The sequence below is a fragment of the Belonocnema kinseyi genome, chromosome 8, assembly GCF_010883055.1.
Source record: "Belonocnema kinseyi isolate 2016_QV_RU_SX_M_011 chromosome 8, B_treatae_v1, whole genome shotgun sequence".
Taxonomy (NCBI): Eukaryota; Metazoa; Arthropoda; class Insecta; order Hymenoptera; family Cynipidae; genus Belonocnema; species Belonocnema kinseyi.
This window is the reverse complement of record NC_046664.1, coordinates 83,032,447-83,049,116: the sequence shown is the minus strand read 5'-3', so window position 1 is coordinate 83,049,116 and position 16,670 is coordinate 83,032,447. Positions and strand designations below refer to the sequence as shown.

The window sequence follows — 16,670 nt, the reverse complement described above, 5'->3', positions numbered from 1 at the left end:
TAATTTCTTTTACAAGACAATTCGGAATCAGTTTACAAATTTAGAATTTCCATATTTTATCGTTAAATTGTTCATTTATATACTATTTAAAAATAACTTCGAAATAATATATCCATAATTAAAGGCTTTTATTAAATTTGAAAATTGTTTCAGTATAAAATTTTTCACCACGAAACCATTCAATTTGAAATATTTTAATTAGGAAAAAAGCAATTAATTAATATTTAGAAATATCGGACAGTTAATTCATTATTTGGCAGAATTATTTAAAAAATTTAGGGGAAATTCGAATTATTTTAAAAGATGTTTAGAAGTTCTGAAAAAATTTCAAAAATAATTTCAAATGTGAAAAATGTAAAATAACATCGATTTTTCAAGATTTCGAAGTAAAGTTTTGAATCATCTTAAGGATGTTTCAACTATTTAAAATAAAAATAATTTAACTTTTAATTTAAAAAGTGTTCATCTTATAAAAAAAATTAAATGTTTAATTTTTAATATTTCTAGCTTTGAATTGCTTAAAATGAAATAATTTTGAAAATTTTCAAATTCAATGTTTATTTCTTTAATTTAGAAAATTAAAAATAATAATTTGGATTTATATTTTTGAACTGAATCTAAATCTTTAAACTCTGCACTTTTCAAAGCTAAAAAAATTGTATTTGTATAACTGCATTTAATTTAATATTATCCAATTAAAAAGGGTGAGTAGCTTTCGTTTTATAAGTATAAATTATTGAACATTTGAATAAAAAGTTTTTTAATAAAAAAAACTGTTGAACTTCAATTATTACTTCAAATGAAAAAATTTCTAGCTCTATAGTTTGAATTTTTCAATTTCATTGGCCGTGAAAAATTTTTTTAGACCGGGAAAAAACCTGGAAATGATCAGGATTTTTTTCTTGGATTAAAACGGCCTCTCTGATTAATAATTTTATTTCCAAAATAATTTATTTTGCAATTCGTTGCTCTTTTGTGTTTAGTGATGTTTGGAATGGACGTCATGATTTAAAATAAATGGTTCCTTTTTGCGACAAATATAAATATGTTACTTTTAGTTGCCCGGGAAAATTGAAAAACTTGACCGGGAAAAAGCGGGAAATGACCTGGAATTTTAAATCGTCCTCCGAGTCTCCCCCCTGACCTTGAAAAATGTTCATGGAGCGGGAAAAAATCGGGATGTGACCGGGAATTTTTTCCTATATCAAAACGGCCGCCCTGATTAATAGTTTTATTTAAAAAATAACTTATTTTGCAACTTGTTGCTGTTTTGTGTTAATGGATGTTCAGAATAGACGTCATAAATTAAATTAAATGGTTCCTTTTTGCGACAAATATAAATATGTTACTTTTAGTTGCCTCGGATAATTGAAAAACTTGACCGGGAAGAACAGGGAAATGACCTGGAATTTGAAATCGTCCGCCAAGCCCCCGCCCCCCTTGACCTTGAAAAATGTTCATGGAGTTGGAAAAAATCGGGTTATGACCGGGAATTTTTTCCTATATCAAAACGGCCGCCCTGATTAATAATTTTATTTAAAAAATAACTTATTTTGCAATTTGTTGCTGTTTTGTGTTAACGAATGTTTAGAATGAACGTCATGATTTAAAATAAATGGTTCCTTTTTGCGACAAATATAAATATGTTACTTTTAATTGTCCGGGAAAATTGAAAAACTTGATCGGGAAAAAGCGGGAAATGACCTGGAATTTGAAATCGTCCTCCGAGTCGCTCCCCTGACCTTGAAAAATGTTCATGGTGCGAGAAAAAATCGGGATGCGACCGGGAAATTTTTTCCTAGATTAAAACGGCTGCCCTGGACACTCTCCCTCATATTATATTAATGCTTTGTTTATGCTTGAAAATAAAATTGAATTCCAGGCCAGAAACCATCGGAGGAAGAAGGTAGCGAGAGTCCCGAGAGTGGAAATCGAGACGAGGGGTATTCGACGATGTCGAGCGACGTTCAAGGCGAGGGTACTCGTCAAGAACCGTCGCGAGGCCTCGAAGATTTGAAGGAAGCGACTGACGAGACCGAGGGTGACGTTTCACCCGACGCTCGTTTAGTCGCCCTGGACGCTGGCGATCCGGACGTTCTTTTTCTCCCCCTAAATCTCACTCTCGGGCTCAATCCAAGACACAGCTATCCGCCTACCAAAGACTTACTTCCCTATCAACATGTCATCAGGAGTTTTTCCGACAGTCACCTCTGTCTGAAACTTACTGCGACCACCAATATCACCCCTTACATCGGCAGTCCTGCCTCCTCTCTTCTTCTCGTGGAAGAGGAGGGCTGGGATGCGGAATATGTTCAGCAATGGTTGAGGTAAGGATTGTATTCGCTAATAAGTTTTCAAGCGTTTCGGGTGCCTTTTCATTTTCATCTTCTTTATATATAATATGGTCTCTTCTTGTGACTTCTGTTTCCCTCTTTTCATTCTCCATTTTTATATTGATTGTCTTTCCCCTCTCTTTTCTCCAATTCTTTATATACTCTAATCCCATCTCGTATACTTCAATCCCCAAAGAATTTTTAATATGAAATATTTTTTTGGATAAAAACTATTTGTTCTAGAAATTTGTTTTTTTTTTTATTTAAAAGTTTTTTTTAGTAGAAACAAACAAAAAAATTTATTTCTTCTTTGACTTAAAAATGTACTGGTTTTAGTAGAATAATAATACTAATAATAGTTAAATGTCTTTCCCTTCTCTTTTTTCCAATTCTTCATATACTCTAATCCCATCTCGTATACTTCAATCCCCGTAGAACTTTAAATCTAAAATATTTTTTGGAGAAAAAATATTTTTTTCATGAATTTTTTTTTATTTATTTAAAAGTTTATTTTTTTAGTACAAATAAACAAAAATTTTTAGTTCGTTCTTTGATTTCAAAATGTTACCGGTTTTAGTAGAATAATAATAATTTGTCTTTCCAGTCTCTTCTCTCCTATTCTTCATATACTCTAATCCCATCTCGTATACTTCAATCTCCAAAGAATTATTAATATGAAATCTTTTTTTTTTTTTTAAATTTGTGGTTTTGATTCAAAAGTTTATTCTCTTTAATAGAAATAAACAAATTTTCTAAATATCTTCTTTGACAAAAAATTTATCGGTTTCAGTAAAATAATAATAGTGATAATAATAATTAATTTTCTTCCCCGTCTCTTTTCACCAATTCTTCATATACTCTAATCCCATCTTGTATATTTCAATCCCCCAAAGAATTTTTAATATAAAATCTTTTTTTGGATGAAACTATTTTTTCTAGGAATTTGTTTTTTTGATTTAAAAGTCTTTTTTTATTAGAAATAAACAAATTTTTAAATTTCGTCTTTGATTTAAAAATATGCCGGTGTTAGTAGGATAGTAATAATAAGTAATTGTCTTGCTCGGTTCTTTTCACCAATTCTTCATATACTCTAATCCCACCTCGTTAACTTCAATCTCCGAAGAAATGTTAAACTGAAATCTTTTTTGGACAAAAAATATTTTTTCTGGAAATGTTTTTTTTCTATTTAAAAGTCTTTTTTTCAGAAATAAACAAATGTTTTAATTTCTTCTTTGGTTTAAAAATATACCGGTTTATTAGAATAATAATTTTTTTTCTCAAATTTTTCATATACTCTAATCCCATTTCAGATACTTCAATCCCCAAAAAATTTGTAAAATGAAATCTTTTTGGCATACAATATTTTTTCTATAAATTTGTCTTTTTTATCAGAAGCAAACAAATTTTTGAAATTTCTTCTTTGATTTAAGAATTAACCGGTTTTAGTAGAATAATAATAATATATTGTCTTTCCGTCTCTTTTCTCCAATTTTTGATATACTCTAATCCTATCTCAGGTACTTCAATCCCCAAAGAATTTTCAATTTAAAATTTGTTTTTTTTTTTATAAAAGGTATTTTGTCTGTAAATTTGTCTGTTTGATTCAAAACTTTATATTCTTCAGTAGAAATAAACAAATTTTATTAATATATTTGATTTAAAAATATACCGAATTCAGTAGAATAGTAATAATAATTCATTGTCTTTCTCGTTTCTTTTCTCCAATTCTTGTTATACTCTAATCCCAGCTCCTATACTTCAATCCCTGTAGAACTTTTAAACTGAAATCTTTCTTGGACAAAGACTATTTTTTTTAATTTCTTTTTTTTTATTTATTTAAAAGTCTTCTTTTTTATTAGAAATAATCAAATTTTTAATTTTCTTCTTGGATTTAAAAATATACCGGTTTTAGTAGAATAATAAAAATACTAAGATTTATGTTTTTAATTAAAAATTCATCTCGTTGGTTGAAAGTTTATCTATTTTATTGAAAATTAATCTGTTTTAATTAAAAATTCAACTATTTGGTTTTAGTTGAAAATTTTCTTTTTTTTTGGTAAAACGAAAGATTTTCTTGATTTAAAATTTCATTTTTGTTGGGTAGGAATGCATCAGTTTCGTGGAAGATTAATTTCTTGCTACAAAACTCATATTATTTGTTCTGAAAATTCAGCTTTTGTAAAGAAAATTTGTCTTTTCCATTTTTAGAATTCTTTGTTTTTTAAATAAATTCCATCTATTTTTATTGAAATATAAATTATGACACTTTGTTTTTTAAAATTCACTATTCCAGTTGAATATTGATCATTTTAGTTTAAAATTTATCAGTTTTCTTGAAAATTACTTCTTTTTTTTATATTGCATCATGATGTAAAATAAATATTTATGTTTAGCGACAAACATGAATATGTGCCTTTTATTTGAGCGGGAAAATTGAAAAACTTGAGCGGGAAATGAACGATAATTTGAAATGGTCCGCCAAATCGCCACTCTGGTTTCGTAATTATTTAAGTGCGGGCTATTGGCTATTGTAGGCTGGATGACACTAGGAGTGCGCAGCAGCACCGCGACCTCCTCGAGCTCGAGTACGACAGAGCAGAGCTCGAAGACTGGAGCTTTTCATTGTCCAGCGAAGATCTAGCTCAAAATGAATCGGCGGCAGCTTGGAAAGAACCGGTTGCCACTGCCGCTCTGCCAGCGATCAAGGAACAGAATCCCGTCGAACTCGAGGAAGATGCCAACGAATGCTTGTGGAACGGCGCTAGCTATCTGGCCGATCGAACTGGTGGAGAACTGGTAATGTTCCACACAATTCTCCATCAATACTTACTTGAACTTGAACTAATAAAAAAAAAGTGTTCCATCTAAATCTTGATTTTTAAATCAATATTTCACTGCTCAGAATGCTTTTAAACACTTTCAAATTCTTGGTGCTTTCTTGAAATCTTCGGAATTTCTCTGAATTCCTTGAATGATCTTGTCGTTGTTTTTTTTTATTTTCTTTGAATTCATTGAATTCGTGGGATACTTAGAATTAAAGAAATTCAGTGGTTTAAGGAATTCAGAGAATTTTAGGAATTCAGATCAATTAAATAATTCAGATAATTCCACTGAATTCCTTGAATTCGTGTAATTCCCCGAATTTCAAGCAGATCATCATGTAGAGAATTCAGAGGAATTCAGAAGCATTGAAGGAATTTATAAAATTATTCAGAGATTTCAAGGAGTTTAGAGAATTTCAGGAAATTAGTGAATTGAAATAATTCAGGAATTCAAAAGAATTCATTAAATGCTCAGGAATTCAGAAGATTTAAAGAAAATTAAAAATTTGAAAAGACTCTGAAATAATTGAAAGGGATTCCAAGCAATTCAAAAGAATACAAAGTCAAACTTGAATTCTTCAATCTTCCGTCTTGATTTTTAGCGAAATTTTATTTGAAACTGCGAAATATTTCAGGTCGCCTTGTTAATGGACGCGCGATCAGCAGGACCTTGGCCCTACGCCTCGAGTCCTGGAGCCTCCGGGGCTTCCTGGAGCAGTGAAGAAGGTGTCTTGGAGAATTCGAGTAAAAGATCGTCGGCAGCCCTTTCCGGTTGTAGTGACGATCCCGACTCGCCCTCCATCGGCACCGACTTTACTCGCGACTTTTACAGACTCGTAAAATTCGAGAGCACCAAGAGTTTAGCGAGCACGTCTTCGAGAGGCGGAAAACCGCCTCCAGACAAAGAACAAGCATTACAAAGTGTACTCTCCTTCATTGCCGAACAACAAATGTATCTTGCCGAATCACCGCGCAACTCCATCGAACAGGACCATGGCTCATCAACTTTTTCCAATAATGGTTCGTTTCGCAATTTTTCATTTTTATTCCATTCTATTCTTATCCCAGATTCATTTTTGCTAGAAGATTTATCTTTTTTGGTTAAGAATTCAACTATTTGGTTAAAAATGTAATTTATTTACAGTAAAACCTCGATTATCCGAGACTCCGCGTTATCCGAGAATCCGCGTTATCCGAGACAACTAGACTCATCCCAGCACTCCGGATTAACCGAGGTGTATGCTCGGATAATAGTTTCACTTATCCGAGGTATCTTCTCTCCACATTATCTCGGATAATCGAGCTTCTACTGTAGTTAAAAATTTCTTTCACAAATGAAAATTTAAAACAATTTCTAGGAATTTTCGAAACCTGTCAACAGAATTAATAAAATTTCACGATGTTTAAAATATTTCAATAGAGTTTTTAATATTTGACAAATGTTTCAAAGATTGGTTTAAAGATTCAGTGAGTTTTTCATAAATTTTTAGAGGATTTGATATTTTTCAAATTTTATGCCACTATTTTGTCAAACTTTTTTTTAATTTATATTTTTTTAACTTAAAATTTAAATATCCCATTTATGTTAGAACAATTTTTTTTATAGTTGATTTTATTGTGTCGACCAGGGTAATTAATTAATTTTTTGATGTTAGATATTAATTTTTTATTTTATAAATCAAAAAATAAACTATTTGGTTGAAAATTCATGTGTTTAGTTAAAATTTTCTTTCAACAATCGAAATTTAAAAGAATTTCAAGATATTCTAAAAATTTTCGAAACTTTTTGAAAGATTGAAAGAACTAAACTGTCAACTATTTGGTTGAAAATTCATGTATTTTGATGAATGATGGTTTCAAAGTTAGGCTCAAGATTCATAATTTTAGTTGAAACATAATATCTTTTATAGAAAATTCGTGTTTTTTTAAATGAAAAACAATGGTTTCAACTGAAAATTTAACTACATGGTTGAAAATTCATGTATTTTGATAAAAATTTGTCTCAAAAATTTTTTTTATGGTTGAAAATTCATAATTTCAGTTAAATATTTATATTTTTCGTTGAAAATCCTAGTGTTTTTATGAAAATTAATTTTTTCAAATTCAAATTTAAATACTCCACTTTTGGTAGAAAATTCGAGTGTTTTTTTTTTTAATTTCTTTCACAAATTGTAAAATATTTAAAAAGATATTCGTTATTAAATAATATTAGTTTTTTAAATTGAAGAATAGTGTTTTTACTTCCAAATTTAACTTTGTGGTTAATTGTTTTTTTTTCAATGAAAACTAATTTTTCAACTAAAGTTGTAATTATTGTATTGAAAATTCATGTAATTTGTTGAAGAATCGTCTCAAAAATCAAAATTTCGAAAGATTTTAAGGGATTAAAAAATAATTTCCAAAGCATTTTGAAATAAGTTTAAATTACTTTCTGGCTTAAGATCATCTCGAGTCAAAATTGTATCCTTTTTAATTAAAAATTAAACTATTTGATTTAAAATTAAATTATTTCATTAAAAAATTATATTTTTCGTTGAAGATTCATAAGTTTAGTTAGAAATTGATCTCTGGTTGAAAATTGAACTATTTTGTTAAAAACTTGATTTTTTAATAAAAACTAGTTATTTAAACAGATAATTTAATTAAGTATCCCATTTTTGTTGAATTTTTTTTTTTTTTGAAAATTGAGCTATATGTTTGGTTCACAAGTTTATCTATTTTATTAAAAATTCGTCTCAAAATCGAAATGTCAAAAGATTCAAAAGAAATTCAAAAACTCAAAACGATTTCAGAAAATTAAATTATTTGCAACATTTTTAAACATTCAAATTCAAGTCAAATTCATCTTTTTAGTTGAAAATTCTGTGTTGTTTTTAAAGATAATTAATTTCTTAACAGGAACTTTAATTATTTTATTTTTGGTTTAAAATGTACATTTTTTAATTAAAAATAATTCAAACTATTTGGTTAAAAACTTATGTTTTTTTTAAATCGACTCAAAAATAGAAATTTCAACAGATTTAAAGGGGCTTCAATAATTTTCAAATCATTTTAAAGTAATTTCTCAAAATTTAAGATTTCAAAGGATTAAATTTCTTTTTAATGTTTCTCAAGTGTTTCCAAAGTTTCAAGAAATTTCAAAGATTGAAAATATTTCACAAAGACTATATAGAGTCTAAACTCTTTGAAAATTTTTCAAATATTTCAGAAGATTCCAGAAATATAATATTTTTTAGTAGATAATTTAGGTATTTTATTTAATATCCTACTCAAAAATAGAAATTTAAAAAGACTTTGAGGGGTGTAAATGTTATGCCACTATTTTTTCAAGCTTTTTTTTAAATTTATAATACTATTGGTACTATTTTTAATTTTTTAAATAAAGATTCCGTTTTAACATACACCAAAAATCTATCCTACGGGGCCGAAAATCTTAGAAAATATTTTAATATCCATTAAACAAGATGAAAAATAAAAAATGAAACATTAAAAATAAAATGTTTCGTAAAAAAAGAAAGAAATTTGACTCCGCTCGAATGCGAGACAAGCAAACGAGACGTCCTGGGCTCGACTCCCAGCGGAGTTGAAAAGCGTTCCTTTTTTTCGCAGATAATTTTAATTGAGAAAAAATATCTCGAGGACAATTATTATTTTGTCGACAGTTTTAGAAGTCCACGGCCACAAAAATGATTGTCCAGAAATCTATCGTTCTGAAATGAATGGAGATGTAAAAAATTCCGGAAATGGTTTTGAATCCGGAACTGATGATTTATTAGACCAAATACCAGTTCCACCTCTGGCACCTGAAGAAAGAATTATTAGTGCGATCAATTGCAATGGAAGTGTCAGCTATACTGCTGCAACTTGTGAGTTAGGAGCTGTTCCGGAAGAAGATGAAGAGGCTGCTACTTCTTCTACTCCAAGCACTGTTGTGAGTTTTTTAATAGTTAATAAATTCAGTCTCTTTAGTTTAGTAATTGTAAATTTATTCAGTAACTAAAAATCATTAATTGCGCCTGTGAAGACGTTAATGAAATCGCTCAAAACTTCCATTTTATATACTTTCTTTCATTTACTCCCCCTGATATCCCCTTCCCCTACTTCCCTTCCCCAACTTTCTTTTCTCTAGTTCTGATCCTCTCCTTCCCTTTTCCTGCTGCCCTTCTACAGCCATCACTTCCACTACATCCTTTCTTCTACTTCTCATCCTCATCTAACTTTTCCCTTCCCCTACTTTTTTCCTCCACTTTCTTTCCTCTATTTTTCTCTCCTTCCCTTCCCCAGCCATCATTTCTCCTACTACCCATCTCCTACTTCTTTTCCTTTACTTTCTTTCCTCTATTTTTCTTCCTCTTCTCGCCTTCCCCAGCAATCATTTCCCCTACTTCTCTTCTCCAACTTACTTTCCTCTACTTCTCTTCCTTTTCTTCCTTTTCTTTACTGCTCTTCCACATTCATCACTTCCCACACTTCCTTTCACATACTTTACTTCCCCTACATCCCTTCCTCTACTTCCTTTTCTCTATTTGTCTTTCTCTTCTTTCCTTCCCCAGCCATCATTTCCTCTACTTCCCTTTCCCTACTGCCTTTCAACAGCCATCACTTCTTCTACTTCCCTTACCCCCACTTACCTTCCCCTACTCTCTTTCCTCTATTTTTCATCCTCTTCTTCCCTTTCCACACTTTCCTTTCCTAATTTCCTTTCCTCTACTTCTTTTCCTCTTCTTCCCTTTTCGTAAGTAGAAATCAGGAAGGTGAAGTAGAGAAAGCGTAGGGAAGTAGGGAAAAGGCTTGGTAGCGAGGTTGTATAGGGGATGGAGAGGGAAGTAGGGCAAGACGAGTATTAGCTGAGGAAGTGAGGAAAGTGGGTAGTAGTGGAAGAAGAAGTTACGGAAGATAGTGGTAGCGAAGTGCGAGGATGCAGGATAAAGGATTGGTAGTGCGGATGAGTAGAGGATGGAGAGTGAAGGCTGGGGAAAAAATTACGAGAAGGAAGTATTAGCTGAGCAAGTGAGGAAAATGGGAAGGATTAAAGGAAGAAGTTAAGGGAGGTAGGGATGGAGAAGTGGAAGTAATTAAGGGAGAAGAATAGTAATTCAGTTGAATAGTGAATGGAAAATGAAGGCTGGGGAAGGGGAGTATTAGCTAAGGAAATGAAGAAAATGGAAATTATTAAAGGAAGATGTTAATGAAAGTCGGTTTAGCGACGATGATAGTGTAGGAAGGGGTGTAAGATAGGATAGGGGAAAGTAGGGAGAGATAAAGGCTTTAACGACTTAATTAACGTCTTAATAGTTTAAGGAGAATGAATTAGGGGAAGGGAGTATTAGCTGAGGAAGTGAGGAAAGCGGGAAGTAGTAGAATAAGAAGTTAGAGAAGGTAGGGGTAGAGAAGTGAGAGAAATTAGGGGATAGGAAAAGTAGTGCGTGGGGATAGAGGAAGGGAAGCGAAGGCTGAGGAAGGAGAGTATAATTTGATAAAGTGAGAAAAGTGGGAAATAGTAGAGGCAGAAGTTGGGGAGGTAGGAGTAGCGCAGGTTGAAGTTTAATGAGGGCTTTAGGGAAGGAGAGGGGAAAGTATCGGAGGGGGAGGTTTGAACGCCTTAATTAACGTCCTAATATATTAAGCGACCCTTTTTTTGTAAGCGCGTGGTGCCTACTTTTGACCTACTCTAATAAACTAATAATCCGGGCAAAGCAGAACATTTTTTTAATGTTTAAAAAATTATAGGAGAATAAAATTTCTCGGAATTTTTGAATCAGGTAAGTCCAGCCAGAGGTCCACTTTTGGTCGAAGGAAGAGATCGAACTTTGAGTTTTCATGAGCGTGCTACCTCGAAGGATGTTATAGACGAGCTAAATCGTATGATCAGAAAAGGAGAAGAAAATAATGCGTGTCAGGATACGCAAGTAGTTTTAGAAAAATTGGATCTTGCTTGCTGCTGTCCCACTGGATGGGTTCACGTTGAACGTGAAATCGACTTTACCGACCCAAAGGTATTTTGAAACATTCTTTAATTTATAATAACTTTTTTATTTATTGTTGCTGAGGATCTAACATTTTTCAAGTTTCGAACAAATTTATTAATTAATTATAATTTATCATATTTATATGATTTATTATAATCTATTTATTATTTATTAATTAATTTCTACAGAAAATGGAATATTTTTAAGAAAAATAACTTTCAAAAACAACAAAAAGAATTTTCAAGAAAATAGTTAAATTTTCCACCAATGATATGAATTTTTAATAAAAATTGTTAAATCATAATCCCAAAAATTGCATTTTTACCGAATTTCTTCAATTTAAAAAAAAGTATAAAAATTACAGCGAAAATTCTCAGAGAAAAATGTAACACTCGAAATTTCAATTTAAAAAAGTTGATATTTAATGCAAAAAAAGTTTTCGTTGTAAACCAAAAAAAAGTTTAAAAAAATAGAAATTCCAATAAAGTAGTCGAATTCTCAACCAAAACATATTATTTTTCTACCAAACCGATGACTTTTCAACAACAGGGATGAATTTTCAACCACAAAAGATATTTAAGTCAAAGGAGAACTAAAATTTCTATAAAATTGTTAAATTTTCAAAAGAAAGGACGAGTTTTCTACAGAAAAGTTCAATTTTTAACCTGAAAATATTAATTTTCGAAAAAAACTTAATTTGCAACCAACCAGTTACATTTTTATACAAAAAAAAATTTTCTGATTGGACAGAAAAAAATCGAACAAAATTGCTGCACTTTCAAGCCAAAGAAACTCATTTTCTACAAAACAGTTGAATTTTCAAAAAAAAGAATATGATTTTTTAATAAAAAAAAGTAATTTTTGAACGAATTGATCGAATTTTTTGCCAATAATTAAATAGTGAAATTTTCAGTTAGAATAAATTAATTTACAACCAATTTATGAAAACTTTAAGCGAAAAGGAGGAAAATTGTAAAAAAAAAACATGAACTAGAAATATGAATTAAAAAAAAATGTTTATTTTTAACCATAATAGTTTATTTTTTTACCAAAATAGTTAAATTTAAAAAAAAAAAACAATTAATTCTCTAGCAAAAAAAGTCGAATTTTCAACAAAATACATAAATTTTCTCCAAAATAGTTAATACTTTACCGAAAAGAATTGAGTTTTCAATTTAAAAATGTAAAACGTAACTTTTCAGTTCAAACATTAATTTTTAAACAAGAGGAATTCTCAAAAAAAAATCTTTGGTAAAATTTTTAAACAAATTATGGAACTTTTAGCAAAATAAAGCAACATTTCTACAAAGCACTTAAATTTTCTACCCCAAAGATACAATTTTTCAACAAAAATTTTAATTTTAGCCTAATAGCTGAATTTTCTACTAAAATAATGAACTTTTTAAGCAAACCGTTGGGTTTTCTTATTTTTAATGATTAACTCATTTCTGATTTTATTGTAAAAACAAGAAAAAGGGGGAAAGTAGGGAATAGAAGACAGATTTTAAATCCTGCGATAAATAAATAGAATTTTTAAGTTCAAAAGACTAATTTTCTACAGAAAAATATTTTTAAAAAGTGAATTCTCTAAAAACTTGTTGATTTCTATAGCCAAAAAGGCAAATTTTCTACAAAATAGTTGAATATTTTGGACGAAAATATTAATTTTCAAAAAAAAAAGATTTTATTTTCAACCGAAAAATTGAATCCTTTAACCTAAACCCTTACATTTTCATCCCTAAACCCAAAAATAAAAATTTTCTAAAAAAAACAACAATTTTTAACAGAAAAGTTAATTTTAAGCCCGAAAATATGATTTTTCAACCCAAAAGTTAAATTTTTATCCAGAGAGTTGAAATTTCAAACAAGTTTTAAAAATTTGAAATAAAAATATTAATTTTCTGCAAAAAAGTTGAATTTTTAAACAAATCAGATTAATTTTCTACCCATTAGTTGGATTTTAATTTTTTTTTAAATTTAACTTTGACTAAAAGGGAAAATTTTTTGAATGAAAAAGTTAATCTTCTATCAAATATTTTAATTTTGTACTTCAAAATATTAATTTTCAACAAAAAAGTTAATTTACAAAAACAGTTAAATTTTCAACCAAAAAATATAAATTTTCGAAAAAAAAACATTTTTGACAGAAAAGTTAATTTTAAGCCCGAAAATATGATTTTTCAACCCAAAAGGTAAATTTTCATCCAGAGAGTTGAAATTTCCAACAAACTTATAAAATTTAACCTAAAAAGATTAATTGTCTACAAAAAAATTGAATTTTTAAACAAATCAGATTAATTTTCTACCAATTAGTTGGATTTTTAATTTAAAAAAAAAATTAAATTTGGACTAAAAGGTGTAGACTTTTAAATAAAACAATTAATTTTCTATCAAGTTGCTGATTTTTGGAGCTAAAAAGACGAATTTTCTATAATATATTTAAATTTTTTACCCGAAAATATTAATTTTCAAGATAAAAGTTAATTTAAAAAATAAAGAGTAAATGGTCAACCAAAAAATTAGATCCTTTTACCAAAACCGTTCTATTTTTATCCCTGCAAAAAATTCAAAGAGTTATTTTTGAAACTTTGAATTTTCAACAAAAATTTTATTTTCAATTATATAACTAAATCCTCAACAAAAACAGTTAAATTTTCACTCCAAAAATATAAATTTTCAAAAAAAAGCAACAATTTTCAACAGAAAAGTTAATTTTCAACCCAAAAGTTAAATTTTCACCCAGAGAGTCGATATTTCCAACCAATTAGCTGGATTTTTAATTTAAAAAAAAAAAAATTTTGACTAAAATAGATGAATTTTTAAATAAAAAAGTTAATTTTCTATCAAATTGTTGATTTTATCGCCAAAAAAACGAATTTTCTATAAAATATTTGAATTTTTTACCCGAAAATATTAATCTTAACAAAAAAGTACATTTTCAACCAAAAATGTGAATCCTCAACCAAAACAATGAAATTTTCATCACAAAAAAATGCAAGAGATATTTTAATTACGAACTAAATGATGAATTCATTAAAAAAAAAACATTTTTAACAGAAAAGTTCATTTTTAGCCTGAAAGTTGAATTTTCTAACAAAAGACCCGAAAAGACGATCTTTTATACAAAAAGATTACTTTTCCAAATCAAAAATTGTCTAACTAGGAAGAATTTTCAATCAACTATTGGAATTTTCTACCAAAACATTTAATTTTTTACGAAAAAAGACGAATTTTCAACAAAACAGTTACATTTTTTAATCAAAAAGGATGAGAAAGTATACAATTTTTCAGCTTTCAATTTAAAGAAAAAAATTAATTCTTATCCAGGAATATAATATTAGACATTTCAAATCAAAAAAGTCGAACTTTCTACCAAATAATTTAATTTTCAACTAAAAAAAGATCAATTTTACAAAAATTGAATTTTTTATAAGAAAATGGAAAAGAGGAAATTTCTACAAAAAACTTGAAGTTTTAACGCAAAATATGAATTTTTAACAAAAAAGCTAATTTTCAACTAAAAAAGGATCAATTTTCAACCAAAAATGAAATTTTTCAATTTTACAAAAATGGAATTTTTCAAAAACAAATTGGAAAGATATAGTTGAATCCTCAAGAAATACAGTTACATTTCCAACCCAAAAATATGAATTTTCGAAACAAAAATAATAATAAAGTTGATTTTTAACCTAGTTGTTGAATTTTCAACCAACAATACGAATTTTTAACAGAAAAGTTCAATTTCGAACTGAAAGTTGAATTTTCTAATCAAATAGTGTAATTTTTAACTCGAATAGGCGGAATTTTAAACGAGAAGGTTATTTTCAACAATAGAAATTAATTTTCTACCACAGTACTTAATTTTCCATCCAAGAAGACGAAGTTTCAATTAAAAAAGATGTGAAAGTATAAAATTTTTGATCTTTCAATTTTACAAAAACAAAAAATAATAATTCCCTACCAAAAATATGAGTTGAAAGTTTAAGTATTTTGTTGAAAATTAAAGTTTTTTAATTAAAAATTCAACTACTCAGGTAAAAGTAAAACTAAATTCTTAAAAAAAAATTTTTTATTGAAAGCGCATTTCTTTGGTTGAAAATTTAACTGTTTAGTGGAAAAGCCTTCTTTTCTTCTAAAATTAATTTTTTAATGAAAATCTAACTTTTGCGGAAAAATGCGAAACCGATAACTTTTTCAAAATTCTCTGCTTTTTCCTTGACTAATTTTTCATTTCAAATCATTAATATTAAAATTCCAAACATTTTAATCTTGTCATACTTTTAACATAAGATATTTTATAAACGGAATAAAACAGTATTTTAAATACAAATTTAAAATTGTTTAATTTATCAAGTCAATTCAAACCAAAAAAAATGTATTTTTTACTATAAAAGATGGTTTTTTAACAAAATACTGAAATTTTGAACAAAATAATTGAATTTTTTACATAATAGTTGAATATTCAACCTTCAAGCGAAAAGGCGAATTTTTCCGCAATAATTGAATTTTCAAAAAAAAAATATGACTTCAGCAAAAAATTAATTTTTCATGAAAATGATGCATTTTTATCCAACGAAAATGAAATTTCAAATTAAAAAATGTTTTTTTTTTTTCGAAAAAGGCGAATTTTCAACTAAAAAATATCAAACTTAAAAAAACGGAAAAGTTACATTTTCTGTTAGAAAATTAATTGTAAACAACAAAAAATGTATAATTCACTAAACAGTTAAATTTTTAATTAAAAAAGATTAATTTTTTAACAAAATAATTAAACTTTTAACTAAAGAGATGAATTTTGTACTTAAAATACAAATCTTTAACAAAACAAGTGATTGATAGAAGAAATTTCATTTTTTTTTTTTAATGAAAATTTCACTTTTTGGTTAAATATCATTGTTCTCCTCAAAATTGTTTAACTCTCTATCAAATAGTTGCATTTTTATCAAAAAAGATTGATTGTCTCTTAAAGCAGAAGAATTATTCATAATGAAAAAAGTTAAGTTTTCGTCCAAAAAAGATTCCAGTTGATTCCAGATCATAAATTAAAAAAATTTTTTACAAAAAAAAAATTTCTTAGAAAAAAATTGAATTTTCAATCGAAAAAGACGAATTCTTACACCCAAAAATTATGAATTTTTAATTAAATAGTTGAATTCTCTAACAAATAGTTATATTTTTATCCAAAAAGATGACATTTTTCTTTAAAAAAAGATGGATTTTTAATTCAATAAAAACAAATTTTCAAAAATAGTTAAATGTTCATCTAGAAAATATTTAAAGATGAATTTTTAAATCAGAAAGACAACATTAAAAAAAAGAGTTGAATGTTCAACCGAAAAGTTACATTTTTATGTAAGAAAGATGAAATTTCTCCTAAAACAGATGAATTAAACAAAAAAATCTGAAACAAAATAATTAAATTTTCATCCAAACAAGATTAAAGCTTACTTCTTCTTTATTCATAATGTGTCCCCTAAGGGTTTACATGACTTCCATTCCTTACAATCTTTCCGTTTACATCTATATATTTTTTACAATCTTATCCT

The 16,670-nt window shown here is 28.1% G+C and overlaps 1 protein-coding gene across 4 annotated transcripts in view; it reads left to right on the top strand.

Annotated features, from left to right (window-relative positions):
• LOC117179165 overlaps window positions 1–16,670 on the top strand; it is a 717,982-nt gene that overhangs the window by 674,529 nt on the left and 26,783 nt on the right. For all 4 annotated transcript variants that reach the window (XM_033370882.1, XM_033370879.1, XM_033370881.1 and 1 more), the window contains 5 exons: window positions 1,883–2,327; window positions 4,868–5,129; window positions 5,791–6,175; window positions 8,818–9,086; window positions 10,918–11,151. In XM_033370882.1, coding sequence (XP_033226773.1) covers window positions 1,883–2,327; window positions 4,868–5,129; window positions 5,791–6,175; window positions 8,818–9,086; window positions 10,918–11,151 — 1,595 coding nt within the window. The remainder of the gene's footprint in view (window positions 1–1,882; window positions 2,328–4,867; window positions 5,130–5,790; window positions 6,176–8,817; window positions 9,087–10,917; window positions 11,152–16,670) is intronic.